This window comes from Arctopsyche grandis, chromosome 5, assembly GCF_051622035.1.
Source record: "Arctopsyche grandis isolate Sample6627 chromosome 5, ASM5162203v2, whole genome shotgun sequence".
Taxonomy (NCBI): Eukaryota; Metazoa; Arthropoda; class Insecta; order Trichoptera; family Hydropsychidae; genus Arctopsyche; species Arctopsyche grandis.
Window position 1 is genome coordinate 7,703,196 of NC_135359.1, and position 23,532 is coordinate 7,726,727.

A 23,532-nucleotide genomic window follows, 5' to 3' on the forward strand; every position below is an offset into this window, starting at 1 on the left:
GAATCTGACCAAGCTTTAAAATTGAGATTCGAAGATAAAGATATCGAAATATCGGCGTCGACAGTTAAAAGTCGGTGCTACAAAGCAAGCTCAAATACACTACCAGATTTCCTACCAGAGTTTGCCAATTTATCTGATTTCATTGTTGAAACGGTTCCCCCATCAAATTGGCAAAAGCCATTCTACCCACTACGTCACCAATATTTGAATTTGATTTATGTACAATATGTAAAAATTTATGTACAAGTCTAAATCCATAGATGTCTCTATGGATTGATTAATCAATTAATTAATAGTTATTTCCGTGTTCTTCAGCGTCTCTAAATTCAGCGAGTTATGTAATAAAAAATGCTGCAATGTTTGTAATTGGCTAGGAAGGTGCATTGGGGTTTACCTGTTAGGTCTTCCTGGCATATATCTATGTGAAAAATAAAATAAAAAAATAGTGGTGACAAATACATAGTAGGTAGGATGGTTTTGCCAATTTTGATGAAGAACCGTTTCAACAATGAAATCATATAAATTGGAAAAATCTGATAGGAAGCGATTGACTTGGAGTTACAAATATCCAAATCAGACCAGCTCGAATTTCAGCGATTTTTTTTTTTACATAGATACATATATTCCAGGACGGCTTGACAGGAAGACCCTAATGCGCCTTCCTGAATAATTAATTATAAACAATGCAGCATTTTATTATTACATAAATCACTGTATTTCCAGAAGCTGAAGAACACGAAATAACAATTAACTAATTTAATCACAGAATGAATCCATTGAGACATCTATGGATTTAGATTTTGTACATAATTTTTACAAATTATACACACAATAAATACAGAAGATTTGTGACAACAGAAAAGATGATTTTTGCCAATTTTGAGGAACCGTTTCAACAATGATCAGATAAAATTAGCCCAAACTCTGATAAGAAACGATCAATTTGGAGTCACAAATACTCCCAAATCTAACCAGCAGCATGGGGGATCGAACTCCACTGATCACTTGGTGCTAAATATACATACACGCTACCGTTAAGCCATACTGCTGGCTTAATTTATGTGATAAAAAATGCTGCAATGTGTATAATTGGTTAAGAAGGCGCATTGGGGTTTACCTGTTAGGCCTGCCTGCTATATATCTATGTAAAATTAAAATTAAAATAAACTAATTTTATTAATTTTTAAATTCAAACCTCACGGAACCAAAAGTGAAAAGGTCGAAAAAGCAAATATCGGAAGGCAAAGATCGAAAATCGAAAGATCTTAAGTCGAAAGATCAAAAAAAAAGGGTGCATGGTAAACGGTACTATGTATGTATATATAATATATATCAGTGGCATGCGGTGAAATTATCTCTCTTTCTGTCATACAGCCTTGTTTAATGTGCGCGGGCAGGATACCGGAGGAAAAGCCTGTTCCTCTTGTTCCTGTTGTATCCTGCTCGCGTAAATTAAGTGAGGACGTACGACGGGGGGAGAGAGACTTTTACCGCACGCCACTGATATATATACTAACCGTTTTTCATATGTATGCAGGATAAACGAATATTTTCGACTTTTTCACGGTCACCCGTCCCCAGTGGTGGAGTACAGTTCGGTCTCCGTGACGAGACAGAATGTTAAATTACAGAAAACGCAAATATCGGAAGGCAAAGATCGAAAATCGAAAGATCTTCAGTCGGAAGATAAAAAAGGGTGCATACTCACTTAATTTGCGCGAGCAGGATACAACAGGAACAAGAGGAACAGGCTTTTCCTCCCGTATTAATGTGCGCGCGCAGAATACGGGAGGAAAAGCCTGTTCCTCTAGTTCCTGTTGTATCCTGCTCGCGCAAATTAAGTGAGGATGTATGACGGGGGGAGAAAGACTTTTACCGCACGCCACTGATATATATGTATATACTAACCGTTTTTCATATGTATGCAGGATAAACGAATATTTTCGACTTTTTCACGGTCACCCCGCACTTACATATGCATTTTATTTTCTTGTATAATTTAGTATGAATTTTAATTTTCTTTAATTATGTTTTCAGATAATCCTTGATGACGATTTTTGCTTGTAAAAGGACACCAGAAGAGAAGCGCAAGTGCATCCTATAAATGCGTTTTAAAAATGTGGATAACTAGAGTGATAAAAAAAAGTGAAACTCGGCGTTTGTCCGCAAACATGGAAGGATATTCAAATAGACTGTTCGTTATAACTTTAACGTTTCTTGCCGTCACGGTCAATTTAACAAATAGCTATTCTCAAGTCAGAAGAAGCGGTGCCAGTTCAGCGATAGAACAATTGAAAAACGTTGTGACACAAAGAACAATCAGTACACCGATCATAGCCCCAATGTTAAAGCCGTCGTACGACACACCGCAAATTGAAAACACGAGAAAACCGACAAACACCTCAAAGGATAGCATAGACAGAAAGAAAGAGGAACATGTAAAACAAATAGGAATAGAGCAATTGGCGACGGCTATCAGCGCGTTGAGAGGAGAAGAAAGTGACAGAACGAACGAATTGGAGAAAGAATTGTTGAATTACGTCGACGAGACTCTCAGTAGAGATTCGTACGTGTTTTTCGACGGTGTTAAGATCGAACCTGCCGTTTCTGTAATAATTCGAAGAAACGAAAGCAATGCAAGCACAGGAAGTCCGAGATCTGCCAGAAATGCGATTGATAATGAGGTTGAGGAAAGTGATGGTGATTTCGATCGACGTGTGTTGAATAAGTTCGACAAATATGCCAGAAGTCACGTACTCAGTGTGAATCTTCCCCGGGCGGCAAGATTCTTCACCTTCAAATGTAAGTTGTGATATGTCGGCAAATGGTTTAATATTTTATAAATATCCAGAAATGTATACATTTAATAATATTAATATGTATTACGTTTTACTTTTAGATAGCATACTGTATGTACCGGTCTCCGTGACGAGCCAGAATGTTAAATTACAGAAAACTCAAATATCGGAAGGCAAAAATCGAAAGATCAAAAAAAAGGGTGCATGGTAAACGGTACATACTCACTTAATTTGCGCGAGCAGGATACAACAGGAACAAGAGGAACAGGCTTTTCCTCCCGTATTAATGTGCGCGCGCAGAATACGGGAGGAAAAGCCTGTTCCTCTTGTTCCTGTTGTACCCTGCTCGCGCAAATTAAGTGAGTATGTACCGTTTACCATGCACTCTTTTTTTTATCTTTCGACTTACGATCTTTCGATTTTCGATCTTTGCCTTCCGATATTTGTGTTTTCTGTGATTTAACATTCTGGCTCGTCACGTAGACCCTGTATGTACATATTGTGTGTACGGTGTTAAATGGTATTATATCGGTTTGTGAATATACATAAATTAAATAGCGGTATCTAATTCTAAAATCATATAATTGTAATATGTATCTGATGGAAAATAAGGCTACTTTTCTGAATATTTTATTTGTTTAATGGATGATTTTTTTTATATAATAATGTTGCGTACGGGTGGGTGGAGGATCCAAGTAAAAGGCCAACTTGGTCGTTTCACAGCATTTATTGATGATTCTGGAGATACACGTATTGCCAGTGTTCAGTCCAGAATGACCTGATATCGCCTACGTACCGCCTTATAAGGGGTAGATCTCTCAGGACGTCTAATCTGTTTACCTACAGTATAGTCACGTATTCGGATATGTATTCCCACGGTATGAGAAGTGTAATCATTGTTTCATGCACTTAGCTTGGCGCTAATCCTTAAAACCCACTTATACCAGTCGCACGGTATGCATTTAGTTAATCCGTTAACAGATATCCGTTACAGAAAATCTTTGAACGGTCACTGTCTCTGGGATTCTATTCGCTTAATCCGCGGCGTGCGTTACAATAATGTCGGAAAAATCTTTGACCCAATATATTATATAAATAGAACAAATATACAATAGAAAGCCTCTTTTCCAAAGAGTGAATCAGTTATTGATCTGTAAAATAACATATCTTTACTAGAATATCAATAAAAGAAAAATAAAATTTTAGATTCGTATGTCTTTCTTTCAACAAATAGAATATGTTTTTTTTAACATTTATTTTTTCGATTTGAAATTGTGTTCTATATAATCATATAATGATATAAAAAAGGTTTTGGCTATTTGCAGGTACGATATCTGTTAATTATTGGCTATTTGCATGTACTATTTCTGCGAATTATTGGCTATTTGCAGGTACTATATCTGCGACAGGCGCAAAGCTTTCTGCGCATGCGTGTGAACTGTCACTGTCAGCGTGTTTACTGTTAAAATTTTGTTTTAAACCTCTTAATTGCAAATAGTCAATAATTCGCAGATATAGTACTTGCAAATAGCCACAACCTTTTAAAAATGTGATTATAATAAAATTAATCAGAAAAGCTTTTTATAATACCCAGATATTATGTACTTATTTTATATTTATATTCACAAAACGATATAAAGAGTAATATTTGCAATAACTACATTTATATTTTGCGTATATAGGCTTGGATTTACTTTCTACGTTGAGAATACATGCCAATTGATTTGTTTTTTGTATAGATTTTGATGTAATATTACAAATAATGTGCTTATGAAGTCATATCTATCAAGATTTATACAAAATATAGCCGCTCAATGTAATGTAATTTGCGTAGAATGTGAATCCGAACTTTATGGGTTAGTTCGGTGTAATTTCAATGATTTATATATATTACCTATTTAATATTATATATTAATATACATACATATAACATCAATGAACTTAGATTAGATTGGTTTTATGTAAATATAACACTAGTTGTATTGTAAGAAAAGATTTTTTACTTTAAGTACTTTGTTATATATGTAGGTTTTTTAATGGGGCTTTTGTATGCATGTGTGTGCGAATCCCATTTATTTTCATTCCCACGTTTTTTCTAATCAGTAAGATTTACTCGCTTAAGCTTCTCTCATAGTCACAGTAGTTCGCAATAACTCCATCACCATTACTAGTAAATCCATTCAGCATGTAGATCGTTCTATGGCATTTGAACACCGCACTGCACCAACGCATTCTTCTTGGTTTTCATTTAGTTCCTCAAGGAAAATCATCATTTCTCACCGGCTTCGGCCTCGGATTTCTAGCTTTCGGCCTCAAGAAGCTCCTGTTGCCCATTTTCCTCGGCGCACAAATAGTCAAAAGCGTTTTGATAGCCATGTTCCTGCCCAGCATCCTCGGCAGTATCGGGAAAATCATAGGAAAAGGTATGTACTTAAATGCTTAAATATTCATACATAATATACTGTTATTTTTGGGATTATTTGTAAATAATTTCATTTGAATTATTGCAGGTTTGTCACAGTTTTCTGGTTCGTCTATAAATCTTGCACCTCAAGTGCAAATGGATGATGGGGATTACAAAGACAACATGGGATATCCTTCAGAACAAGAAGCCAGTTATACATATCCGAATTCCGACACTTTAGGAACATTACCAGCCAATGCTTTGTACGGAGGAAATAATAATAATATAAATGACGATTTGACAAATATAGCAATGTCAAGGTATAAATTATAGTGAAAATAAAATGTTCTATTACATATAAAATTTTATTTTAACAACAGTGATTAAAATGTCCAATTTTTTTCTACTTCAGATTTGGTCCAGGTGGTGCACGAGTTACTTACATTCCAAGTTTGAGTGATAATTACTACAGAAATGGTCAGAAAAAGCAGGAAGATTTCAAGGTTTTGAATTTGTGTCGATTTTAGTTTGCTTATCTTTTATTTGATTGTTTTATTCATAGCTTTTCATATTGGAGGACATCCATTTAAATTGATGTGCAGCTGCTATGGAACCATCAGAAGTTGATGCTGACTTCTTTTGGCTTTTTTTTGTATAAAAGGAGGCACATTTTGTTTGAGTGTTTATCATCAAATACTATAGAGAAATTAATAAGCTTTAAATTTAAATTACTCTTTTTAAGATGATTTTGTATTTTTATATAAATAAGTAATTATTCTTTGGTATTTGGGATGTGCAAACTGACAGCTGCACATGCAATACAAAATAGTTAACCATTAATGATTTGATTGCATAAAAATATTTGAATATCTTAAAATATTTAAACCTTTTACTCATAAATTCGTATAAATCGATATTTGGTTAACTATTTATTATTGGTTATGGCTATTTGCAGGTACTATATCTGCAAATTATTGACTATTTGCAGGTACTATATCTGCGAATTTTTGGCTATTTGCAGGTACTATATCTGCGACAGGCGCAAAGCCTTCTGCGCATGCGTGTGAACTGTCACTGTCAGCGTGTTTACTGTTAAAATTTTGATTTAAACCTCTTAAAATTTAGTTCGAACTCGTAAAGTGACGTAGAGTAAAAAATATAATCCAAATTAGTTAATATTATTAATTGTTAGAAAATTATTATCATATACAACGTATAATATCTACATACAAGTACAAGCCGCGAACTAGCTAAATGATATAAATATATTATAATAACGTGCGAAATTTTTTTGCCTCATGTATAATGAACGATTGATTAAACAAGTCAAGCATACATTAAATGTTAAGAAATTATAATCGGATTATCAGTTCACGCGCATGCGCAGAAGGTTTTGCGCCTGTCGCAGATATAGTACCTACAAATAGCCAATAATTCACAGATATAGTACCTGAAAATAGCCACAACCTTCATTATTAATAATTTAAATCTTATTTATTTGAGAAAAAAATCACAGATCAAGTAACTATTTAATAATTTATATAAGTTAATTTATTGTTGTTCAATCAAACAAAATCTATTTTACAGGTTTTTAGAAACATACCGGCATCATCGTTATTACTATCAAACTACGATCCATTTTACAGTCCATTACTATCCAGACTGGATTCAGTGTTCCAAAGACTTGGATATGGTGTAGGATTGGAACATTGTAGAGAACGTTTAGTATGTCTGATGTATTCCTCACCAGCAAAATACGCTCCCTACAGCAATTTAATATCAGCCCAACTCAGCAGGTAACTAATTACCCTGAAGAGAAGACTCTCCCATGAGGGAAAATTAAGATTTATTAAAAAACGTTTAAAAATTTTAGGGAATTAAACGAATTGAGAAAGCCAACTTCAGATAATCCTGAAATTTTGCGATTTTTCAAGTATATGAAAGCGGCGAAGGAAGGACAGGAAGGTGTGGACTGCACCCGTGCTCATCCTCGTTGTCCTTCTGTTACAGCCGAAGGAAGTTCAGCAGCTATGGTAACCACATATAATGATATCAACAAGCTCGTATCTGCCCGGAAGATCCGCTAATTTTTGCAGGATTTCATGTTTAAATAGACTTGCTCAATACATTGTATTTATAATATATCATGAATAGCATTCCATATCAAAAATATGTGGATAATAGGAAATAAATAATATCAGGCGCTTATCCAAGATATCATCGTTATTGGGCAAACCAACTTTTTGCTGTTTGTTAAGTATGTTGATGAAGAAAACGAGGAAAAGATGCAAGAAGATTTTTTCACTTCTTTCTAAGAATTAATAAAGCAATTTCCAATAATATTTTTCAAAATATCTTGGATACTCGCCTACAAATTACCGTATAATTGAAAATGTATTTCAATAAGTTAGAAATAGTTTGGTAAATATAAAAGTCATTTAGTTCATAAAAGTAATTCTCAATTATTTAGTTTATGCTAAGATTAGTGAATGAATTTGTTTATTATTTTTACTTTTAGCCTTATTAGGTGAATTGGCGTTATATTATAATTGTTGATGACATACGATGATATTATATTTTGGTATAATTATGATATGATTGAATTTTTGTAGTAGGTAAATTATCTATATTTTGTGTGAAACGATGTTATCAAAATTTAAATCCAATTATTTAAAAAAGCACAAAAATAACTATATTTAATGATTATATTTTTTCTTTGGAGATATTTCAGTTTTTGTTTCATCGATATATTTCAATTTTCTAAATAATTGGCACGTAAAGCTATGAAAATACTCGTATGTGTATACATATTTATAGGTAAATTAAATTAATATTATATATAAAGGTAATATGATGTACGATCTTAGTCATTTATTATACACATATGCATGTATGGATGTATGTATGTATATATGATAATGTATTTAAATGTAAATGTCAGATAATTTTACCAAATTAAATTTAAATCGATAAACAATACATTATTATTTTAAAAATACTGTAGTTGTTCCGTTCATGTGCCAAAAAAATAAAATATATTGATGTCTAAATCTATATTTATGCATTATTTATATCATTGACTCGTTAGGACACATGAAAAATGAATATATGCTCTGTAATTTGTGATGTGAATAGCAAGTTTGCGTATACGTGTAAATGTAGAAAGTTATTCTTGTATTATATTTTAATATGCTATAATAGAATGTGTATAGTAATTTTAATAATTTAACTTTTGTATATAATTTATTGTACTTTATTTATTCTAATTTATTGAATTGTTGTAAAGGTTATTTTTTCATTACTCTGAAAATTGTAAATTGTTGATAAATTTTAAATAAAATTATTTATATACTTATTCAATGAAACTTTGTTTTATTTACAATAATAATACGATGTGCAATTTGTGTAAATGCTAAACGCATGTGTATTTACAGTTGTGTAAGTGTGAGAAAAATATTAAAATTTCTCTTTACGTTCTAATGACTTCTCAAAGGAAAGCTCAATTAGAATAAAATAAAAATATTGATATTTTTTATTGAACAAGATGTTGACGATATCATTTTTTTTTAAGAGAGAAACTTTATCGATGATCTTTAAAAAAATAAAACGTTTAATGACACGTGAAATTTATAATAACAAACACAATAGAAACGGTTAAACATTTAATTTAACAAATTTGAAGTTCTTAAATGACCACACAACAATACCCCATGAGTCATCGGCAATACCTGAATACATCAGAGATAGTGAAAGTTCTCGGGGCATGAACAGATTCAATGCATATTAATATACTGTAGATATGTATATAAGTATACCTTTATAATTTATTATAATAAGTGAAATTTAAAAAATATATATCTATTCGTATATTTAATGACAGGATGACGAACCATTGCCCGTCGATAGTTTTTATCGAATGCTACAAGAAAAGCTTTAGAAAACTAACGATTATTTTAAAAATAAAAATTACAGTATATTATATATGTATTTTAAAAATATCAATTTTAATGTTGACGATTCGTTAGTGTCATTTTTTGCGCAAGTAAAAATATCACATCTTAGAACCAAAGTTGCCACATTGAAAGTTGGAGAATTTTTTGGTGGAGCAATCGAAAATATATCCGGATCATTCTGAACATCCTTCCACTTTCACTTTATGGTGCAAAACAAAACCGCAACTAGCACTTGACACATCCGTTTCGGTTTGTCTGTATTTTCCCATTTCATTGCGCATTACGCACGAAACGAATGTCGTAATAAGTACATAATATACCGAGCAGAGTGTATGAATGAATTGACTCAACCTACACTTTTGCGCAAAAATAGTTTTAGATAAATATTAGGAGGATGTTATGCATATGTACACATGCTTTTCAAATTGGAAACTAAATTAAGTTTATGAATTTTTTATTTTTGATGAAAACTAAAATATAATACATACAGAAATGTAAGGAGAAAGAATTTAACTTTAAAAATCCAAACTTTGTCACACGACCAAATCGTTTGCAAGCTAAGAGGTATGTAAAAATCGATATAAATTCTCACACATCGTCATGACATATTATCTACAGCCGCTCACCATCCACTGATGGACGAAGGCCTCTCCAATACGCTTCCACTCGTTTCTGTTTTGCGCAATTCTCATCTATCTCACCCCACACATTTCCTAATTTCGTCTATTCATCTTCCCTACGGTCTTCTTTTTACCCTTTTGCATTCTCTCAGGTATCACTCTAGCACTTCTTTTGTCCACCTTTCGTCCATTCTTCTAGCCACGTGACCCGCACATTGCCATTTCAATATCTTTAGTCTATTCACTATGTCCAATACCCTTGTTATACTTCTCACCTACGTGTTCCGCTTCCTGTGTTTTCTCGCTATGCCGAGCGTACAGCGTTTCATACTTCTTTGAGTGCATTTTGACTTTGTGTAGCATTCAATGTTTAAGTTTCACATCCATACGTCATCACTAGAGGTAGGATAGTCACAGTGCTAGCCATTGTTCCATTGTTGTAAATCCTTTGTAAAAAAGGTTCGGCAAACCTTTAACAATGCATTTACAACCTTTGAACAATACATGGCACCTTCTGGGTCCGGTGACTAGTCATCACTGGTAAAACGCATTGATCGAAGATCATTTTCTTCGAATTTTTGATTTAGAAATAACCTTCATTCGTCCAAATGCACTCCATCCTGATTTTATATGTATATACATATCTCTTTACTACCAGAAATTTCTATTATTTGACCTAAATATAAATAATTATTTACTACTTCTATTATTTTATCATCTATTGAAATGCTATTAGACATGCAACAACTATGGAACAGAGCAATTACATATGTACCTATGTATATATGAGCCGTTACATGTGAAAGTGGCATATGTTCACTTTTCTTCATTTCGATATTTTGCTAAACATTAAATAAAATGTTTTGCGTTTAACAATATTTAAAAATACGGGTGGCCTGTAATACGTTTATTTTGCTTTTACGAAATATCGAATTAAAATAAGTGATATCATATTAAAAGAAGTGACATATCGAATTAAAAGACTCATATAGGGAACACAATACCGATACTATCGAATCCAGTTCTACCAGTTTTTAGTCAAAATTCGATTTTAAGTACTATCGATAGTACAAAATAGACTAGCGGTAGTACTAAAATAAAATAATTTCATTTATGTTATTGAAATTATTTAACGAGTCAACACTCAACATTATTTTTGACCTGCTATTCAAAGGAGCCGATAAGTTTATCATAAATTTAAAGTAAAATATAATATATGCCGAAAATATCGTACTTGAATACGTGAGACATATTTTATATATGGGTGACCGTGAAAAAGTCGAAAATATTCGTTTATCATGCATACATATAAACGGTTAGTATATGTATATATATCAGTGGCGTGCGGTAAAAGTCTCTCTCCCCCCGTCGTACATCCTCACTTAATTTTCGCGATCAGGATACAACAGGAACAAGAGGAACAGGCTTTTCCTCCGGTATCCTGCGCGCGCACATTAAACAAGGCTGTATGACAGAAAGAGAGATAATTTCACCGCATGCCACTCATATATATTATATGTATATACATAGTACCGTTTACCATGCACCCTTTTGTTTGATCTTTCGACTTAAGATCTTTCGATTTTCGATCTTTGCCTTCCGATATTTGCTTTTTCGACCTTTTCACTTTCGGTGCCGTGAGGTAGACCCATAATATTTAAAAGGTAAATTCATCCTTTTCACGCAAAAAATCTTCATAGAAAGGAGCACCCAAAAATATATTTTCTTTTTATTAATACTCGCTGATAATTAAGTACTCGACATATTATTTTTTAATTGTGAAAGAACATAATTAATTGAAGTAATTGATTTAAATAATTGAAATTAAATCAAAAAAATTCGGATGTGACCAATCTACGACTTTATCTTTGTATTTGAGGAATAAAATGAGGACATAAACATAATTCGATAATTAAACATTTTCGATACAAATTGAACGCAAACGTAGGGACACTTATATTTACAAGACAAAAGTTCTACTTCTGGCTGTCGGATTTTGTTAATTATTTTTATTATTTTATTATAAAGGAAATAAAAATATTTTTAAAGATCGAAATATAATAATAAAATATTGTTTTAAAAAAAATTATAACTTCTGACCAAAACCTAAAAATTATAACGAATTCTGACACACATGTTTAAGGGGTCGAAAGAAATAGTGAAAAAATTCGAACAAGAGTAAACTGCCACTTCCGGCTGACGGATTCTCTTCAAATTTGATATATAACTTACATTTATAGATATGAAATTTCAGTTCAATAGGCTTCTGAGAAAAACCTCAATTCATTAGAGTAAAAGTACAACTTCTGGCTAAGGTAAAAATATTTAAAAAATATTAGGGTATAAAATTTATAATTTCTATAACATGTAATAAATGTAAAAAAAGAGGACACCTATAAGGGGAGGTTCCAAAAATTATATGAATTTTTATATTAAATATCGGGTTTCCGGAAAGTTTTGACTTTTAACAACGGGTTTTCGGAAACATCACTGGCTACGTACATAGATAAAGTAAAAAGTGTATCGGTTAGTTTTGCCATTGATTTTTTTCGAAATGTTTTTGACAAACGAGTATGTGAATCATTGCGAATTGCATCAACAGAGAGTGACTCTTGTGAGGGGTTTTCAAAGGAGTCGTAAAGCCTCACTCATCTGAGTATATAAATAAGAAGCAGTGAAAGTGTTTTCTGTCATTTGTGCTTCGAAGGAGACACGAGTGAAAGCTTTTGCTTACAGAAAAAAATACACCTCTGAAGTGAGTAGTAAACTTTAATATTCGTAATAAAAGATTTAATAATACGAATCAGGATTATTAGCAACAACTACGAGAAAACTTGAGGATTGGATAAGGAAAATTAAACCTTTCAGCTTTGATACATTGACTAAAGATAACTTCAAAATACAATAATTCAGACATTGAACCTATTTTATGTATGATAAACACTACACATTAAAATAAAGATCAGTCTTAGGGCATTATTTTAGACAATTTTCCAAATGTTTTTTTCGTTATTGGCAAATTCATCATTTGGTTTTGTACAAATAAAAAATAAACAAATAAAAATTGGTATCAGAGAACAATAGCAACAACCGCATATGTATGTATATATACATACATACATATATTATTGTTTTGTTTGCTTTTTTATAAATCATTTTGTTTACATCTGTATATGTTTATTTATTTTTTATTTTATTATTTATTAAATAGAAAATTGCTAATGAATTATTTCACAATTTCAAACTTAAACTAACAACTTTACTCTAACATACTTATGTGGAATATAATATCTACATTTATTAAAAATGCTTAGCTCGTACCCAAATTGATCATTTTTACAAAATTTGCTAAAATTTTCAAACAAAATACATACATACATACATATACAAATAACACAATGGAAACTATAGTTAAAATGGTAGGCTACTTTCAACACGAATCATATTATTTTTATAAAAAATATGCAAAAGCTCGTCTCATTACTACACTTTTTGTTTTAATGACACGTTTTAAAATCTCGAGCCAACATACCAATAGCGTAAGAGAAATCATCAAAGATTTTTTCATATGGTATAAACACGTATGCTTTAAATTATAAATGACTTAAATGCTATCAAGAGATCCATGACACTTTAAATATATTTTATTATTTTATATCGTACATATTTAAAATATAAAAACATGTTTTTTTCAAATACTTTTTTAGCACTAGTACTTCTTTTGATAGTCAAATTTATAATATAAAATTAATAATCACCGTACAAAGTACAACACTGAATTTTTCGACTATTTGATTACTCAGAATTATAATTAATTGAATTTTAATTTCGGAACTATTCTACATACGTTCTAATAACCCCCTGAAACCAAGTTAGAGGTCAACGCTCTAATATAAGAATTCAAGCCATAGACACGGACAATTTTTTTTTAATATAAATTTTTACAATAAAACAATCAAAATTTTGTTTTATTATTATAACTTTTATAATAAAAAATACACATTAATTAGAAAGGCGATTGTGTGTGTGAGTAGTATTATCGATGTACAGTTAGCGGCTGCAGATACCTCAGTCTACGTGCCGCGCTCACTACATAACGGTTCACTATTGAACACAACCCATTTTTTTCTACACATTACACCAAATTTAACTTAAATTTTGGAAATCGAGTGACAAGTAAAACCGAAAATAGCGTTGACGATGCGCGAAGCAAGAAAACGGGACTCTAGCAGTACGAAAGAACGCGAGAAACGCGAAAAATGGGTGAAAATTTAGGTTAGACTGAGATTTATTTATATATTTACACACACACACAGGATGATTTTGGATCTGATTCAGTTTTTAGATACGTTTTTGTATAAGCATGTATGCATGATACTAAAGAGAAATGTCGTAGAAATTTCACGTCGATTTTTTATCAAATGAAAGTGCAATGATAACACTGTGCATACCTACATATACTGAGTGAGTGAATTTTGTTTCAGTTAATAGGTTGTTTCGGAACATTTGCAATATGTTGTCAGGAGCAAAGTGGATGCTGGTAGCCCTTGCTGCATCTATGGTAGCAATCCAATCCCATGGACAAGGAAATATCAGGTTGCCCGATCAAGCACCATCGAATTTGATCCAATCGAACAATCTTCAACATGTACCTGAAAGTGGAGTTAGTACTATATTAAAACAAATGAGTTTAAATAAATAAATAAATAAATAAGCGACTATATTCATATCATGTATTTTTATTTTTAGGATAGGCAAGGAAGGAATTTGTTGGATTGGATTGGTTTAGGAACTGGACCTAATCAAGATCCTTACCTGGCGAGGATTAACGAGGCTTGTTTGACTGGAGATTTGGCGGAATGTTTCAAATCACAAGCTTTGGGTTCGCTCAATGATTTCTTTTCGAAAGAGTCTTATACGTAAGTTGTCGGTCGACCTGAATTATTTTGAATTTAGTAATATATAAAATGTTTCTGAATTATTTTTCTATTAAATACAGCCTGTCAGATGGTGCTCGAATTGTGAGGATGCCAGAAAATCAATTGAGATCTTTGGTTAATGAACCTTATGAATATTCAAGTGAAGCTAAAGGTGAAGATTCCGAATGGGACGCCCTTGTCAAATTTGCTATGAGGAAAGTCGAAAGGTGGGTTATTAAATATGTTTTTAATGAATTTTAATTTCAAAATATTATTTAAATATAATTATTCCATTTAAATTCAAAGCTTAATGTGTGATATAAATATTTTATTTAATATATAATTTACATAGATGTCGCTTTATAAAGAAAATTTGTGTGAAAATAAAGCAGATGGCTTTAAAATATTTATTAGTAGTAAGCATTTCATAAAATTATTTTAAAATTAATACAACATCTTGTTTATTTAAATTAAACTAATGTTTAAGCAATATAATGTGGAAGTCCTTAAAAAGCCAATTGTAAATTCAAGTTTTTGATTATTTGGCTCGAAATTATGGTAAAAATATAAAAAAGTAAAAATATTTATATATAATTTAATATGATTTTCAGGTTTTTAAAATCATCAGCATTTGAAGTCGATGTCAACACCGAAGTAAGTGAAGATGGACGATACTCACCAAGGTTCATTAATGAAATAGCAGAAGAAATTGACGTGCTTGAAGATAAAAAGGCTCCATTGTTCAGTATGTTTATCAAATTGTATAAAATCATTTTAAGCAATTGTATAAAATATTATTTAATCATTTTTATTTTTATTTACAGAGAGGAATAAGTTGAAGAAACTGTTCATTCCCATGCTTTTGATCTTAAAACTGTTCAAGTTGAAGCTTTTACTTTTCTTACCACTCATCCTTGGACTCGCTAGTTTCAAAAAACTTTTAGGATTCTTAGCTCTCATTGTACCCGGTGAGTATTTTGATATTTTTTCATATAACAAATATAAAATCCTTTTATAATAATTTTTTATTTACTATTTTAGGAGTCATCGGTTATTTCAAATTGTGCAAGCCACACCTTACATCACCAATCGGAGGCTTTGGCCACAACAATTACTACAGCAATGGACCACAATATTCACCAGCTGGTCTTGGAGTTAACAGCTATGGAGGATCGTATCATCAACATCACTATGGGGATGCTGGCAACGGTTATTATGGCAGAGAGCAAGCACAATCCGGTGGAATAGCCTTCAAAGATGACAACACTTATGCTCAACAAATGGCCTATCAAGGCTGGGAATATAGGAATTCCAAAGGCAAAGAAGCCGAAGCTCAATAGCCAAATATTTATTAATAAATTTTAGTATATTATATTATATTATGCATATTTAATTTTTCCATAATAATTTATTGTATATAAGATGGAATGTACAGTCAAATAGGATATACTTCTTTCCATGAAAGTTGTGATAAATAAAAGTATATCAAAAATTTCGTTTTTTATTTCTGCATTTTTTAATATATCCTTTGTGAAGAAAATTTGTAATTAATATTGCGAATAAATTTTGTTTCAATACTCAAATGAATTATTTAAACTTCAAAATTAGTTAGGTTATATTAGAACTAAAATAATATAATAAATTAATAAAAATGAAGAATAATTAGATTGTTGATATTTTATTTGTGATGTACACACATACATACGTACATATATATATATATATATATATATATATATATATATATATATATATATATATGTATATTGTTCCATTTTTTATCTATTTTGAATTAAAATATTGCCATAGCAATTAAGCAAATTAGCAATGTATTTACAAACAGACATTATAAACTTGAAACTATGTAAATGGTACTTACACACATAGATTTTCTTTGTTATATAAATGAAAAAATGTATAGAATTATATTTTTATCACAATGCTTACCATTGTTGATACTGAGATGCTCACACTGTAAATACACATATAGCTATAATAATACCAAGAACATTGTCAGCTTTAAAAACAAGTTGAGAATGTCGTTCCTTTGATGACCGGAACGTGACTGTAAGGCGGTTAGTAGAATAGGTGATACTGGAAATCCTCTCATGTATGTAAGGGAGAATTGAGTTAAAGATGCGAACGAAGAATTCAATTGGAATGTGATAAATTTATTTCAAGACGACCGTTTCTTACTATTTACTTTGTGGAAATATCATACTGAGACTTTCGCATTCTTGACAATACTTAAGGTGTTGAATGGAATGCATATGCATTACAGCAAACTAACATACATATAAGATGGATGTATAGGTATTATATAGTGCTTCCAATCCCGGAAGGTTACTTCAGCACCGGGATTGCGGTGCTGGGAATATCCGATCCCAGAATCCCGGTGCTTGCACCGGGAAATCAAATGTATAAAAAAAAGTTCAATTGCATGTTTTCATATTTCAAAAATGTTCAATTGCATTTTGTAAACTCTCCCGATGTTTCACGCAAAAAATACTCTCATATTGGCGCTCGTATTTTGAGAGTTTGGCTAAATTCTTTAAATCTTCGGTTCGCAATCCATAGATTTCTAAGATTAAATAAAACACAATAAATACATTAAAAAACATCACTTTCATTCCATCGCGATAGTTTGTGCCGTCTAGTAATTATTCATCGAAACAATCCACCTAAAACAAAAACTGAAATTACATACATTGACTTTATTAAAAAATGTGACCAACCCACGACTTTATCTATATATTTGAGGAATAAAAGAAGGATAAAAAACAAAATTCGATAATCAAACATATGTATGTACATACACGTTCACACATACCGGCTATGAGCATTTTCGATTCAAATTGAACACAAATGTAGGGAAACTTACACAAGACAAAACTTCTACTTTTGATTTCTGAGAAAAACATGAAAAACCTTGAATCTCTAGGCTTAAGAAAAAAATATTCAAAAAATATTAGGCGTATAATATTAATAATTTCTATTACAAGTAAAAAAAATCAGTCCAATTTGATTAGCGGTTTGGGAGATAATTCAATTCAAAAAATTAAAAAAGAGGATACCTACTGTATAAGGGGAGGTACCATTGCCGGTCAACTTGAAAATTTGAAAAAATTTACGTCGTATCGATAAGAATTTTAGTAACCGATACTAAGTTTCAGTTCGATTGGACGAACGGTGTTCAAAAAATCCCCAAAATACACTGACACACAATACACATTTTTCTAGATCATGAAAACGTGATCAGTAATTGATTCTGAGTTCGAATCAGTCAAAATATGCATCAAATATCATTGCGGTTGAGCACAATATCTGCGACACAATACAGGCCGTTCATACCATTACGTGGAAACGGCAAGCCGGCGTCGAAACGGGTTAGAGCAAACAAATGGACTATGAATGTCATTGCTCATCCCACCATTGTTCATTATATAATGTTGTTTTATGTTTTTTCCATATTATTTTTGTAAAAATAATATTTTTAAAGAAATTTCTGCCAGCACTGTAATCCAGGTATTCTGACTAGTTTCAGCACCGGGATTTACGGTACCAGAAAACACCAATATAATGTATGTACGTACATATATCTTGAGTTTGAAAGTTTTCTAAAATGGTCAAAGATTAAAGGATAACTGGAAGTGAAAGGGCTCAGACACATCGATACCTACAATAGTGAAATCCGATTTTCTAAACGTCTGAAAATGAAACCCATAACCTACTGAATTGAGAAATATAATACGATGAACCGTTTCGCTAGAAACGAATACAATGTAAGATATATGTACATATGTATATGTACGTCTTCTAATTTTAATATAGGAATATTTTTTCACATTTAAAATAATATCAAGAATATTAAATAAATAATAGATATATTATGTTTTTATCCAAATTAAAGTTAGATCCGACTAAATTTTCTAAGCTGTTTATTTACAGTGCAATTTAAAGTAGGTATATGAGTTTATACGTACAATATGTGATCGGTTATTCATATAGAATTATATACCTAAATAAATAGATAGAAAAATACATTTAAGTAGGTGTTAATTTAAATTAAAAATTAAAAATGCGCAATAGTTTTAAATTAAGTTCTCACTAATAAACAATATATAGTCAGTAGATTCATTTGATTCGGTCATTAAATAGATGATAAGTAAGCTATTTTATCGGTCGCCAACTTCTTGACTATTGTCAGTTTGTCTACAAATACCCTGATAAAAAATGGCCTGTATTTACATATTATATCAGTAGCTTCGTTTGATATGGTCAGAAAATAGATGATAAGTAAGCTATGTATATTATCGGTCGCTGACTGCTCGAGTATTGTCTGTTTGTCAAAACATATTATGATAATAAAAGGCCTGTATTTTTTTGGTCACTAACTATGTTTGATTTGGTCAGTAAATAGATGATCAGTTAGCTATACTATCAGTCGCTGATTGCTTGAGTATTGTCTGTTTGTCAAAAAATACTCTGATAATAAATTACCTATATTTATTAGGTCACTAGCTTTTTTGATTGGGTCAGTAAATAGATGATCAGTAAGCTGTATTATCGGTCGCTGACTGCTTGACTATTGTTGTTTGTCAAAAAATACTCTAATAATAAATGCCCTGTATTTATTTAGTCACTAATTATGTTTGATTTGGTCAGTAAATAGATGGCCAGTAAATAGATGTCAAAAATACTCTGATAATAAATGAGCTGTATTTATTTGGTCACTAACTACATGTATTTGATTTGGTCAGAGTCATGTTATCGGTCGCTGATTGATTGGCAATAACTTGTTTTTCAAAAACAGTAAGCGGTTTACTGACAGTTAATTTTTCTCTATATGTAACTATTATCACTATATTTTCATTAAATTTACTGACCATTTGTTGAAAAAAACATTTAAATTATTGCCATTATAAATCTGAATATAATTGATTGCTTCATTGAGATTATTTAAAGCTGATTTACATAATGTTTAAATTGTTTTGTGCATCATTTGTGTTTCCTAGTAGACAGATGTATCATGGTTTTTAAAATAACAATTATATTTTCCTCATATTTCCTTTGGAAAATGTGCTATTATATAATATAAATTAGGCTAATTAATTGTTATTTTTTTAATTAGCCTAATTTATATTATATAATAGAACATTTTCCAAAGGAAATATGAGGAAAATATAATTGTTATTTAAAAAAAATTTTATGTTATATAAATGTTATTTTAATTTAAGTAATTTATTAAATGAAATAAATGTACGCATGCATACCTACATACATATAATTATAAGTAATTTTTAAAACGTAAAAAAACGACAATAGAATTTTACTTAACGCTAATAAATCATCCTCTTATAAGAAAAATAGCATTACAATACAACTAATTAAATTCAATATAGCACCAGTTATTAATCGGAACGAAAACGCACACGATGTCATAACGATTAATGGACTACCATATATGTACATATGTACATATATATAAGATAAAATAGCTGAACATTTAACTGCTATTCAAATCTGATACATCCAAGTATATAAACAAAGTCTTATGCACATAGCATTAAACACGTTTCGATAGAAAATTTCAGCACAAAGTACACTTTAAGTTCAAAAGACTAAATGAAAAAATATCAGCATCTATGTATCTAGGTAGGAAGTCCTCGGAAGCCCATCTGCTAATAAATGCAACTGTGTATCGTTTCACTGCATCCAGTCAGACCAGATTTGCTATATGGTGGTGCAAAACGAGTAGTAATAGTTTGGTTAGATGCGGCAGTGAAATGAGACTAGAACTAACCGGCTCATATATAAACTGCATCGACCATGCACTTGAAGTGCATTTCGTTACTTGCTTTGTGTTTGAATGTGCCGCGACGAACGAACGCTACTAATTAAACCTCACCTGCAGTTCTGTGATAATTTAACTATTTAAATTTGTACGCAAACGTTGATAAAATCTTGAAATTATACACACTCGGCAATTATGAAGATCGTGTGCGCAATTTTGTTCGTAATTTTGGCCGTTGGTTTGAGCAAAGGAGACAAAGAAATCAATGGAAAGAACGTTCAAAATATAGTGAGTACCTTTATATAATATAATATCATTCATTTAATATAATATTTTAATATATAATAATAATAAATGAACTAAATTTAATTTTTTGAATTTTAATTGATGACATTCCTTTGATAAAAATTATTTGATCAAATATAAAACGACACATTTATAGTATTTCTTAAACTATTACATAAACATATAGTATTGAGTGCTTATAATAAATAAATAGTACTAAAATTTACTTGATTTTGTGTGAACAGTTTGTATGTAATAGTTTTTTATACATAAATAATCAATAATAAATATACATGATTTTGTGAGAATATTTTGTCTGTTTTTGCTTATTTTATATACATATATAGAAAGTATTCAATGATACATACATATACTATTTGTAAGGAATTTCATATAAAATGAATCCATATTTTCTGTTCAATTTAGTTGCATTTGTGCATAAAAATGGCACGTTGCGCTCTCATTCAATAAAAGTGCATTGTTAGTTACGCATCAGAGATACGATGACATATGTACGTCAATGCACTTAGCAGGCCTATATTAAGTTAAACGGGATTATTTAGTATATTATACGCTTTCGTTTTAGGTTCGAGCTCAGGAGGGGAACAATTTAGAAGACATTCTGATAAGAAAACTCAACGTGAAATGTTCTCAAAGGGAAGTGAGCTCTTGTTTGATATTGAAGTTAGTCACTTACATGAATAGGATGTTGAAGAAAGCGGCCATACAAATAGGGGATGATGTCGAGATAACACAAAACTCGTAAGTGATTGAATTGCAATTAAATTGATTCAATGTATGTATATTTTTGAAGTATGAAGTAGAAAATTTCTTATGTCAAATATCGGAATATGACGTGAGGCGGACAGATTTTAAAATTGCATTTCCGGTTCATTTCTTATACGTAATATGTTGTAATAAAGTGGTCAGTTAATGTCATATATGTCAAACAGGAAATGAAACCACGAAAACTGGGTCAATAGAGCGTGCGTCTTGTCAATTACATCGATCTGTTGAGAGTGTATCTTTTTCACATGTCATATGCTAATGATATGCACTTATATGTATGTATGTATGTATATACATATGTACATGATAAGGTAGACAATAAAATCTTAAAATTTTGATACAATTCTTATGCAGGATCATGTCTAGAAAGATCTGACTTAAAAAAAGACACTATTTTTATTCAAAATATAATATAATATTATACATGTATGTGGGATCGAAGAATGCATCTTTACTACGGAAAATATACCTAAACATTTTTCAGATTTAGTTTTCATTTTAGTTTCTATATAAAATTTGAAGAATAGTTAAATTAAAAAGATCATTTATCTTCTTGAGCTTTTTTTTCCATGTTACTAATATTATTTTACATTATTCAGAAGCTATGAAGTAAGATATGTATGCTCTTGCAACTATTGAATAGATTAAAAATATGCATGCATTATTTTTCAAGATCACTTTTATTATGTTTATAAAAGAGTTAGCACTGAAATTCAATTTAACCATAAAAATCATTGATTTGACTGGAATGAAATGCATAAAAATCATTGAAATTGCATGAAAAATCATTGAAATAGTTCGGGGCAAAACCATTTCTTCTGCATACAATGCTTTTAAACTTGTTTTTTAAACATTTTTAAAGTGTGCCAATAATATGGAGACGTATATTTAATACTGATGTGAACATTTCGTGCAAATTTGCAAAATCATCAATTGGTCTAACTCGTCTTTATCTTATTTATATTATCATGTTTCAGTTCAAATGTCGAAAGTAATAATAACGAAGAAGATTTGGCTAGGAATGGAAGTTCAGATGATGATCAAGCCACGCAACTCTTGTTGAATAAATTGTGGACATTTGTCAAAACCAGATCGTTAAAATGGAGAATATTCGATGATGCTGAGTTAGTAGTCAAGAATAGTCCCGATGCTGATGGATCAATGAATATTGGTAATATTGAATAAAACTGAATTGATTTGAACTTTGAAATAACGCAATAGAAATTAATTGAATTGGATTATTTCAGGCATGTCAATTAAATCTGTCGAGGCTGTTGAAAATGGAAGAGGAAAAATGAAGAACATGGGTCCATTTTTGGCGGCTGCTGCTATGAAAATTGGTCTTTTGGGAGGATTAGCTTTCAAGGGTTTGGTTTTGCTTGTAGGAAAAGCGCTCCTCGTTTCTAAGATAGCTTTACTACTTGCTGGAATTATTGGATTGAAAAAGCTCTTCTCTCATCAGGTATATACTGTTTTGATAAGCTGTAATAAATGATTTGCATAAGGGATAATATTTATACTATTTTTTTCTCAGAAACATGTGACTTACGAGGTACTATCTCACCCACATCATGGCCACGAGGCTTCTGGTCATGACACCTATAGTTCTGGATGGGGACGAGGATTGGGTGCAGATAATCAGTATGCTCAAGAATTAGCATATTCAGCACACGTTCCACAAGATGCTGTTGAAGTTGGTGAATCAGTAAACAGTAAACAGGTTTCAAAGGAAGAAGCTTTCGTGGACACGAATTCTCAATAAAGTTTACATTTTACGTTGTAAATCGAGTCGAATGTAAAATAATATAAATTATTATTTATTTTTGGAAATTCCATGGAAGGTGTTGTACATATAAACAATCGAATTTATACTCAGAGAAAAAATTCCAATTTAATATTCATTCAAATGTTTTTGAATATTATATTGTTGTATTTCTTGAATTTCTTTATTAATATAAGATATTTATTTA

At 31.0% G+C, this 23,532-nt stretch overlaps 3 protein-coding genes across 3 annotated transcripts; all 3 read left to right on the top strand.

Annotated features, from left to right (window-relative positions):
- The first annotated feature begins 2,171 nt into the window (after positions 1-2,171).
- Positions 2,172-7,289, top strand: Osi24 (Protein). The gene is made up of 6 exons (XM_077431566.1): positions 2,172-2,802; positions 5,051-5,221; positions 5,309-5,522; positions 5,615-5,705; positions 6,790-6,998; positions 7,076-7,289. Exons 1-6 carry the CDS (start codon positions 2,172-2,174, stop codon positions 7,287-7,289), a joined length of 1,530 nt encoding a protein of 509 aa, XP_077287692.1.
- Positions 7,290-14,288: 6,999 nt separating this feature from the next.
- On the top strand, positions 14,289-16,034 carry Osi2 (DUF1676 domain-containing protein Osi2). The gene is made up of 6 exons (XM_077431567.1): positions 14,289-14,438; positions 14,525-14,694; positions 14,775-14,921; positions 15,306-15,439; positions 15,519-15,662; positions 15,736-16,034. The coding sequence occupies exons 1-6, from the start codon at positions 14,289-14,291 to the stop codon at positions 16,032-16,034; spliced, it is 1,044 nt and encodes a 347-aa protein (XP_077287693.1).
- Positions 16,035-20,683: 4,649 nt separating this feature from the next.
- Osi3 (Osiris 3) lies at positions 20,684-23,324 on the top strand. The gene is made up of 5 exons (XM_077431568.1): positions 20,684-20,776; positions 21,360-21,535; positions 22,540-22,733; positions 22,810-23,024; positions 23,097-23,324. Exons 1-5 carry the CDS (start codon positions 20,684-20,686, stop codon positions 23,322-23,324), a joined length of 906 nt encoding a protein of 301 aa, XP_077287694.1.
- The last annotated feature ends 208 nt before the right edge of the window (positions 23,325-23,532 follow it).